This window comes from Echinops telfairi, unplaced genomic scaffold (assembly GCF_000313985.2).
Source record: "Echinops telfairi isolate 266 unplaced genomic scaffold, ASM31398v2 ScPeMD7_7;HRSCAF=31, whole genome shotgun sequence".
Taxonomy (NCBI): Eukaryota; Metazoa; Chordata; class Mammalia; order Afrosoricida; family Tenrecidae; genus Echinops; species Echinops telfairi.
Window position 1 is genome coordinate 4,679,564 of NW_022103904.1, and position 11,066 is coordinate 4,690,629.

The 11,066-nt window shown below is 44.1% G+C and overlaps 1 protein-coding gene across 1 annotated transcript in view; it reads right to left on the minus strand.

The window, feature by feature from the left end:
• The window catches only part of VPS41 (VPS41 subunit of HOPS complex), a 221,919-nt gene extending 211,507 nt beyond the window's left edge, over positions 1-10,412 (minus strand). The window contains exon 1 of the mRNA XM_045286362.1: positions 10,379-10,412. Coding sequence (XP_045142297.1) covers positions 10,379-10,399 — 21 coding nt within the window. The 5' untranslated portion in view covers positions 10,400-10,412. The remainder of the gene's footprint in view (positions 1-10,378) is intronic.
• Positions 10,413-11,066: the final 654 nt, after the last annotated feature.

The window sequence follows — 11,066 nt, forward strand, 5'->3', positions numbered from 1 at the left end:
GCTTGTTTATCTTCAAGCCTTTAAGACCCCAGACACTATATCTTTTGATAGTCGGGCACCATTAGCTTTCTTCACCACATTTGCTTATGCACACGTTTGTCTTCAATGATCGTATTGGGAAGGTGGGCACCCACGGATATGATTTTTTAACCAGAGCAGTCTGCTACATCATTCTACTGACAGTTTTTCAGTTAGCAGCCACATGGATTTCGCACAGAGACATCAAAAATCCAATTCCTTGGCTTTCTGCCAGTTCCCAAGATAGTTACCCACAAGCACCACACCTACTTCTCAATTGTTGCACCTCTGCACCATCTTCCCACGTTTCTAGTTTTGGTACCCTGACCATCCGGACTCTTCTGTTTCACACAAGCTCCACTTTTCATATTAATAGTGACAATGCTGACTTTTCACCAAACATCTATTACATATTGTTCACAATATTAAGTGATTTACATGCACCATCTCCCAACGTCCTAAGAGAATGACATGAGAACACTGAGACTCAGAGGTTGAACTTAATGACTTCTAACGTCCTTTCCATCCCCGGGTGTCCCTGATTATTAAATCAGTAGCTTTAGCAAAACAAAGTTGGGGCAACTGTACCAATAAACTATACCTAGAATACAATCTTCAGTGTGAATTACAATTCCACGTAAACAAAAATCCTCACAACTGAACCAATAAATGGCATCATGAGGAACAAAGAAAAGATTGAAATTCTTCAGGATTTCATTTTACTTGGATACACCATCAATGCTCATGGAAACAGCAGTCAAGAAATCAAATTTCGTATTGGACTGGGCAAATCTGCTGCACCAAATCTCTTTCAAGTACTGAGGAGCAGAGATGTCACTTGGACGACTGAGGTGTGCCTGATCCAAGGCAGGGTGTTTTCTGTGGCTTCAACTGCGTGCTGCAGTTGACAACGAATACAGTTGACAATGACAAATGCATGCTGCAGTTGACAATGAATAAGGAAGACCAGAGACAAATGGATACGCTTGAAATGTGGTGGCGGCAAAGAATACTGAGGTCACTGTGGACTTCCAGAAGAAGAAAGGGAAGAAGTACACCTAGACTACTCCGTACAAGCAAAGATGGCCAAACGTCGTCTCAGGTACTTTGGACACGTTTATCAGGAGGGACCAGTCCTGGAGAAGGACATCATGCATGACAAGGGGGAAAGTCATCAGAAAAGCAAACTGAACTGATATAGCAGCCGCAAAGCTGGGCTCAAACCTAGCAGTAACTGTGAGGGTGTGCAGGACTAAGCAGGGTTTCTTTCTGTTCTCCGTTGGTCACTGAGTCGAAACCAATTTGGCAGCACTTAACAGTAGACTCCTATTTCCTAGCTCCAAAGTTCTCAATGGATACTTGATAACTCTGGACTGAACAAATGGCATTAAATATAAGGGGGGGGCGGAATATTTTCCTTAGAATTCATTCAAATATGCAAATAGGGTAATTGGGCAAATGCCTTATTACATTCTTCATTGAAACCAAAAGTCCCTAACCAGTGATTACAAGCCAATGACCAAGAATCAAACTGCACTTCTCTGCACAAACTCACTGATTCTGACTCAGGCAACCGTAAAGGACCCAGGAAAACTGCCTCCAGGATGTAATCGCTCCAGAATCAGACAGCCACATCTTTCTCCCACTGAGCGGCTAGTTGGTTTGAACCGCCAAGCGTTTTGACAGCAGCCAAATACTTTAACCACTGCACCCCCAGTTGCTGGTGCTTATCCCAGAGGTCTCCCAACTCCCAATCTGCTCCAAGGTTCCCCAGAGGCCCTGAGTCTTCACTCCAATCTTGACTAGAAAGCTTTATTTTAATGTCTCATATTTCCATACTGCCAATTTGAGTCTTTAAAAAGTTTTGAATCACTGACTTTTTAATTCTAAAGCATTTTTTTTCATGGTCCGCCCTATATTGCATTTCCTTCTACAATCCCAGGCACAGAATCCAAATCTGGCTTCTCACAGCCTTACTTTCTTCCTTTCCCCTCAGCTGACACTCATTAATATTAACTATCTGGGCCTTGATGGTACAGAGAAGCGGTTCTCAACCTGTGGGTCACGACCCCTTTGTGGGGCAAACGACCCTTTCACGGGGTCACCCGATTCATAACAGTAGCAAAATTACAGTTATGAAGTAGCAACGAAAATAATTTTATGGTTGGGGGATCACCACACATGAGGAACTGTATTCAAGGTGGCGGCTTTAGGAAGGTGGAGAACCACTGGTCTAGAGGATTGCTTGTTGGGCTGCTTAACTGTAGGGTCAGTAAATCGAATCCAGCGCTCATTCCCTGGAAGAACAAGGCTTTCTGCTCCCATAAAGATTTAGTCTCTGGAAACCTATGGAGCAGTTCCGCTCTGTCCTACCGGGTCTCTCCCAGTTGGAACTGACTCCAGAGCAGTAGGTTTGGTTTCGTCCTAAAGCCACTGTGGATAGGCTCCAAGGTTTTTTTCTCTGCCCTGCTCACCACTACTGTCTACCCTGAGTAAAAATATATAGTTGCAGATATTAGATCAAAAGTAGTAACACGTTCCCCCTTCTATAGACTACATTGACATCTATAAATACCTCCAGACTACCAAATGCATTTTCTCTGGACAGAGGCTTCCAATATGAGCTCGGGGTTACAGGACAGTTACAGAGGGGTGGCTATGGAAACACAGCCACAAACACCCAAACCAAAGCACAGTCACTGCCATGGAGTCAATTCCAATTCATAGGCACCCTACAGGACAGAGAAGACTTGCCCCTCTTTTTGGGAGTAGAAAGCCTCATCTTTCACCCCTGGAATGGCTGGTGGTTTTGAACTAACCTTTAATCAACAGACAAATGCCTAACCCACTACACTACCAGGCTCCTAGCAGCAACACAGAGACAGTACAAATTCAAACAGAATGTTCCCAAACTATGAGGAGCCGAGGGGAGGAGCTAACTGGGCTCTCAGAGGCCACGCCCATAGGATTCAACAAGCCCCACCTCTAATGATGTCATCAACAAAGGCCCAGACCAGGGGCCTGGGAGATGAGAATAGCTGGCTTCGGAGGCCCAGAGGTGCCAGAAGGAAGGTTGCCAGCCCAGAGGCAAAGAGAAGTCAAGTCCCCAAGAGCTGAGAAGTTCTAGGTTATTCAGGGTATACACACTGTTGGAAAGAAGATCCGAATCTGGGTGAGAAATGGAATGCTGGAAATAAGTATGAAAAAGACCAGCTCAAAACGTTGCAGGTGGGACGGCCTGGCTCTGTGCTAGACAATGAAACAGAGTAGAGTCCTGGCTGCAGGGAGTCCATCTGGGCCTGGAGAGAGGTCAGCAAATGACCACACTACATTGCCACCGTCTCTCTCCTCCCAACAAACGGTGTGCCACAAACAAGCTCAATGGAAAAGAGCATTGTATCAGGTCCCAGTGTCAGATATGGGTACAGGTGGGGCGGAGGAGAGAAGGTAAGAAAATCCCATTGTCTTTTCATTTCTATTTTCCACAAACTTTTTTTAAAGCCCTCTCATATTTCGTGTGGTATATACTCAATGTCCATGTTCTCACAGAACCTCAATTTCAAAAACTTTAAAGGATGATGAGCACTCAATGCTCCTGGAGGGGTAACAGGACCTGGGTGGGAGTAGGCAAAAAAAGAAGAGAAACAACCAATTTCCATGTAGTCGCGTCCAGCTCGGGAAACTCTGGGTGTCAGGTAGATAGACCTATGCACTGGAAAGAAAATTCCAACAGGCCTGGGGGTGCTGTGGGACAAGTGTTGGTCTGCTAGCCTGCTAGGTTGGTGGTTCAAACCCATCAAGGGCTCCACGGGAGAAAGAAAAGGCTATCTGCTCCCCTAAAGATTCATAGTCTCAGAAATCCTACATATGCTATGGTGTACCTATATAACAGATACCGTGTAGCATACAGTAAACCCTGTATAACTGAAAAACCCACTGCCATTGAGGTGATTCCGACTCACAGCAACCCTACAGGACAAAGTAGAGCTACCATTGTGGGTTTCCGAGACTGTCACTCTGCAGAAGTAGAAAGCCTCATCATTCCCCTATGTAGCTGTGGGTAGTTTCGAACTGCTGACTTTACAGTTAGCAGCCCAACTCATAACCCACGATGCCACTAAGGCTCCTTCCTGTATAGTACACAGGGTTGTTAAGAGTCAAAATCAACTCTCAGCCCATTGCTGAGTCAAAATTGACTCCAGGGCAGTAGCTGAGTTCTGGGGTTTATCTTTCAGAATCAGATCTGCCAGGTCTGTGTTTTACCCTGTCCCTCAGTGGATTCAAGCAGTCAACCTTTTGGTTAGTAGCTGGTTAGTAACTTAACCAGCAGGAGTAGGAAATGACTCAGGTCACCAACCCTGCTCAGCCCACCAGACTCAGTTACTCCATTCACCTTATTCTGCAGATAAAGAGAAACCCTAGCCAGTGAGAAAGTGGTACAAGCTCTGTGACCCAATAGTGTCACTCCCAGATCGCACACTGAAGCAGAATCAACTAAACTGAATTTGGGGAACTGGCTAAAAATATGTCATTTGAGTTCCCTTTTCAGAGTGTATGATGAGGTTGATCTACAATACGAGCCTGGAATCAGAAGCCTTTAGTATTGTGAACGCTAAGGAGAACTAAGATTTTAGATGAAATAAAGGCAACTGTGACTGAGCAGCCATGAATTCACGGTGTACAAAAGTCCTAGGTCTGATGAAAGCATTCCACCACCACCACCACCACCACCACCGAGGTAGTGATGTGGGTGCTACGGAAACGAAACGACTAATGATAAGTGAGGATTCTTAGCTTGAAGCCAACCACCACCACAGAAGAGAGGAAATATGGAGCTAAGCAATCCATTCTAAAACTAATTTATGACTACATTTCTGTTATATGACAAGAGTTGACCCTCCAAAAATCTGTCTCATCCTGTGCCTTCGTACTCCCTATCCCAGGGTTTTGTTTTTTCTTCATGGCTGAGGTTGTTTTTGAAGGGGTGTCTTGTACAGCCTGAAAGAGAAGAGAATTGTGAATACCTGGGCCAGCCCCAAGCTCGGATGACTTAGTGCCTTCGTAATTATTGTGCCAGCTCTTCAACCGAGCCACTTCCGATTCTTTGCCTCATTTCACAATCACAAGAGTCCTGGGGAACAAAATCCCCAAATCGCTGACCAGAAAATGGAAACACTCAAACTGTGGTGATGTGGTCTTTATTTTACGCACATAGGAGTAAAACCTTGTTATGAAGACGCCATGAGTATGTAATCAGTAACCTACAATGAGACTCCAATTTCCCTAACATCTGAAACGTTGAGGAAGAATTCATTATAGAAACGCTTGTTACTGTTAAAAGAGCCGATGCTCTGATTGATCAAATATTTTAGCGAACTAGAGTCCACGCAGGTTAAAAGATGAAAAACTATCTGGCAGGAATAAGAAATGCAGCAAATAGGAGATCGATAGCATTTGATTAGTCGCTTCCCAGTTTTCAAAAATATAAAAACAATGTAACACAAATTGTTCCAGTATCCGTTGCCATCAAGTCCTGGCGACCCCCCTGTGTGTTCGAGCAGACCTGTGCTCCACAGACTTCTAAGTGGCCAGCTTGTTTCAGAAGTGGATTGTCAAGCCTTTCTTCCGGGGTACCTCTGGATGGATATGAACCTCGAACATTTTGCTTAGGAGCTGAGTACCTAAAGACTCGACCATACACTATGCTGACTCAAATTTCCAATTTTACAACTCAGAAAACCATATAGCAAGTATATAACAAGCCATGTAAATGGTTATATCAAATAGCTGGTAGATGGAGAGCATTAGCCTTGGGAAGGATACAGACATGAGTGAGCTCCCAGCCCTATTCCTGAGGACTCAGCAAGCCAGTAGGGGAGACAAGACAAATAGACAAGCACAGTGTGATCCATAAGAGTGATATCAACAAATACTATTGGGCATCCATGATTATGAAGGTCAACTATAAATCGTTTTGAAACTAAGTAAAATTGCTGGCTAAAAGAATTCCTGCCAGAGGCCTGGAGGACGATGTTCCCGATTAGAGCAGCCAGTCCACAGAGAGGACCACATGGCCAGGCCCACTATGAGACATGACGCCCCTCACTGACCCATAGCCCTACAGGGGACAACAACAGAGACACAGTGTGGGAACTGTGCCCGATCTGATCCGACCACACCCAGGCAAAACACTAAGGGGGTGCAACAGAACAGCAAGGGAACGGAGCGGCAAGGTCCCCAGGGAATGCTGAAGGTGGACTTTGGGGCCAGGGCATGGTGCTCCAACAGCTCGACTGGAAAACAATCCTAAATTTAGGCCAATAAACAGTCCTTGAAGTAAAAAAAAAAAAAAAAAGAATTCCAGCCAGAATGCCTGGTAAGTTCTTTCTATGAACTACATAATGCATATGTGGTTATTCTGGCGAACCTTCTTTATCATACTCAGCAAAGGCAAGGATTTCCTAATGATTAAAAAAATTTTCATTAATAGCCAAAAAGTGATTCAGTTTGAAAATCTGTGAACCGCTTTGTAAAATGTTCATTCACTCGGGGCAGATCTCTTATGTTGGTTCTTCCTAAAATCAAGGGGCAAGAGGGAACAACAATCAAAGAATATAATGCAGGGAAGTTAATGAAGAGAAGGTTTAGTTTTGTCTTGCTTAGCACTACACTCAACTTGGAGTGCTGTACATCTCGGAGCATGAGCTCATTTACAGTAAATGAGGCTAACTTACGAAAAGCTTGCCATCTAGTTAAATTAGTATGTATCTCAATTCTTAAAAATATACAGGAAAAATAATTGCTATAATTTCTAAAGGACTCCAGATGGCAGTTCAGAACAATTAACAAGTACATTTACTCCAATTTGGTGCAATTTAGCCTCCAAAAACTTCTATAATTGAGGCCTCCTATCTTAGTCAAACTTCAGTAAATTCCCATTGTGATTTACAAAAGTACATAAATAAAGTAGAATGAGAAAAGGCTAACCATTTTTCTCCACAAAGGACTGATAATGCAAGTCAAATCATTTACTATCCTTTTCAAAAGAATAAATATCACAACAACTTATGAACCCTTTCTCTTTTATTTCCTGCAGTTGGGGAGAAGGACCATGCTAAATGGAAACCCATTGCCATAGAGTCCATTTGACTCCCTGTGACCTCATGTGGGGCTCCATGGGGTTTTCTTGGCTGTAATCACTATGCATTGAGCTGCTAACTGCAAGGTCAGCAGTTCAAAACCACCAGCCTCTGCAGGAGAAAAACAGGCCTTTTTACTCCAGTAAAGAGTTACAGTCTTAGAAACTCATGGGGGAAAATCTATCCCATCCTATAGGGTTGCTATGAGTTGGCATCAACTAGATGGCAGTGAGTTTAGGGTTTTCTAAAAATCAATACAGCAGCACACTGCCAGATATCTTCCTCAGGGCTGCTCAGTGCCAACTTGTAAGTGGGAAAACAAAAACCAACCATTTGTACAACCACTTGTACCACCTTCCAAACCTAAAAGGGCTGATAAAGAGTCAAAGGCAGAACAATAAACTGAAGGAACATTATTAACCTGATAAGGGCTAACTCTATTTCACAAAACATGAATTTATTAATTTTAGGTGCTAGTGAGCTTAGAGAAGGACTAGTAGCTTATTGTGAATATGAATCTTACTTAAGTTCTCTGAGTTTTGGTTATCTCATCTGCACAATTCAATCATTAACACAAATTTGTATAACATGGAACACACTATGCTAAGGATCCAATGCACAGCACTGAACAAATCTTTGGCATTGTGGAGCTTACATTCTATTGGAGAGAAGAGAATACACACAAAAATAGAAGACTATGTCAGGTTTTCTCTGATGAACACTACTGGAACGATAAACCAACCACAAAGGAGGTTTCGAGAAAAGGTCGGGGAAGGGCTCACTCAAAAAGGTTAACCCTAGAGCAAAGATTGGGAAGAAGTGAGGGCGAGGACCTAGTAGCACTTGGGGTACAGATATATAACAAAGCAAGCAATGGCCTGAAGCAGGAACACATCTAGCTTGCTGTAGGAACCGTAAGAAAGCCAGTATTACTAATGCAGAGTAAAGGCTGAGAGAAGCGGGAAGGTATCGGGAAATGAGGTTGGAGAGAGGGCACAGAGGGCAATGGGGTAATTCTCCCTACAGGGCCACACTAGTCTTCTACGACTTTGGCTTGTCCTCAACATGAGATGGGAAGCCATGAGGAGGTCTGGAACATAGAAGATGCTTGATCTGACACACGTATCAAAATAAACATTGATCTCATAGGAATATTTTGTGAGAACCACAGGTGTTCTGAACGGGGTATGTACACTGAAAGTGCCGCACAAGTGTAAAGTATTCTTCCTCCATCACCAACTTTCTACATGTCTTTTTTACCACAGACAGTTCTACCAAACTCTTCATCCGTTCAAACCAGTAATAAGTAACAAAGGCAATTATTTCCATTTCAGTTATGCTCGATCTAAGAATATGAAAAGGTTATCTGTTTACTTGGTTTTTAAATCAAACCACAATGATATTGCAATATGACATGAAGACAGTGTGTAAAGCAATCCCACTCCTCACATCAACTCTGGGAACAATACGCATTTTCTTTTGAAGTACTCAAAACGTAAATAAGGGGTTACAGTTTTAGGTGGTTGATCCTCCCACAAGCAAAGCCCAGACCCATGGCCATCAAGCTGATTCTAATCCATACCAACTCTTCAGGGTAGAGAAGAACTACTCCTCTGGGTTCCCACGGCTGCAATCCTTAAGGAAGCAGACTGTCATGTCTTTCTCTTGCAGAGCAGCTGGTGGGCCCAAACTGCCCACCTTTCACTTAGCAGCCCAGCATTTACCCACTGCCACCTCTAGGAATCTTTGACAACCATCAGCCAAAACAAACGTCTTACTTATTTGGCATCTGTAAAATATATACTAGAAAAAGTTTCATTATTTGAATGAAGTATGTTAAAGCAGTATAAATCATTGAACAAGGTCACCTTTTATTATGATATAAACAGCTAACAATCACACCAACTTTTCAGAAACAATTACAACTGACAGGCAATAGAAATGCAAGATTAAGGTATTTTCCCAAGCTCTGGATTCTATCTGCAGCTACTGTTATTGCCTATGTGAAAATACTTCACAAACCCATTGCTAAGTCTCCCTTAAACTCTGGTGTCATCTTGCCAGCTTTTGACTAAGCACTGACATCATTTGTCTTGCCAACAATATAGCATCCCGTTTAACCTTTGTTGAACCTAACAGTTCTGAGCATGTTACCTGCCCCTGAACTCCTCCGACTTTAAACTACCCAGGGAGGATGTACTATTATCTACGTATATCCTATATTTCTAAGTCTATAACAATGACATTTTGAAGTGCCCATATTTTGAAACATTTAGCTTTACTATACTTTAATCAATGAGACCCTGATGGTGTAGTGATTACACACTGGTGTGTGATCCACATGGCCTGCATTTCAAAACCACCAGCAGCTCCACGGGTGAAAGACAGGCTTTCTACTCCCGTTGACAGTTACAGTCTCAGAAACCCACAGGACTCACTGTGAGTCAGCACTGACTTGATGGCAGTGAGTAAGATATGTAAAAGGGTTAAATATCTAGTCCAGAATCACGTACCAGGAAAGGAACCAGCAATGAGCTTGAGCATTTCTGTTCCACAACGTCTGCAATTCATAACTGCTGCACACCAAATGCAATTTCCTTTTGTAATTAACAAAATGCATTATCTACTAAAACCCTAAAAACTAAACTCGCACTCCTCGAGTTGACTCCGACTCACAGCTACCCAATAGGGCTTAATGAAACTGACTGTAGGTTTCTGAGGCTGTGAATATTTACTGAGTAGAAAGCTTCATCTTGCTCCTGCGGAGAAGCTGGTGCCTTCGAACTACTGGCTTTTGGCAGGTCAACGAGGAACTCACTTCACATTTACTAGGGCGCCTGCAATCAGCCCTTACTGTCTTAATTGGAGTGGAGAGCAATTTAAATTGCAATCATTTAACCTCAAAATTCAAGTCATCTCTCATACTTCCCTCTGGCAGTAAGTCCCTGGGATGGCCCAACCAGCCTTCACGTCAGTCTGCGCATCGCCAGAGACCACGCTGACAGAAAGGTGGCCCACGAAGGGGTGTGTCTCCGCACATTGCTAGGTGCCCGCTTTCCATCGAGCAGGGGTCCCACACACCTCTCCGATGCTCGAAACGAACATTTGCTGGCCCGCCTCGACCAGCGCGGAGCGGGCTTGCCTTGTGTCCACCCGTAGGCGGCAACTCCCCCGCCCCCCACTCTGCCCTGCCGCTCGGATTTGGGAGCTGTAGCCTTTACCTGCTCCTCCGCTTCCGCCATGGTGCAGCCAGGGAGTCACGTGACACACCCGGAAGTGGGAGACAGGCGGCCCCTTCGGCTCAAAGCCTGCTGGGAAATGTAGTTTTAGCCGCACTTCGTAAAGCTATTGGGACTCGTTTGCGCTTCTGGCTTTCCAAGTTCGATGGAGTTCTTCTTTGGAAAAACTGAACACAGTCATTATTAACGTTGTTATTCGTTTTATTGCTGCTTTTCTTGTTGCATCTAGCGTATTTGTACTTTAGGGATGTTATCAGGGCGACCAGTCCCCGGAGAAGAATGTCATGCTTGATGAAGTGAAGAGGCCGCGAGAAGGAGCAAGGCCACCGGCACCCTCTCTCCCTCCAAGAGGAGCATTGATATAACGGCTGCAAAGGAGTCGTGAGGCGGTCCTGGACTGCGCCGTGTTTCGTTCTTTTGTACTTACGGTTGCTATGAGCCCGCACCTACTCAAGGGCCCCTGACAACCACGATGTATCAGCACTTGGGTCAAGGCTTTCCAGGAACTGTGTCATTTAATCTTTGCAGCAATCCCTCCTACTTTCCGCTTTTATAAGTGAGAACACTGGCTCAGAGGTTGCACGAACCAGGATAAGAATTTGTCCCTCAACTCTGCAGCAGGGGGCTTGGTTCCTTTAATACTAATAAAGGATCCCGGGTGGCACAGGGT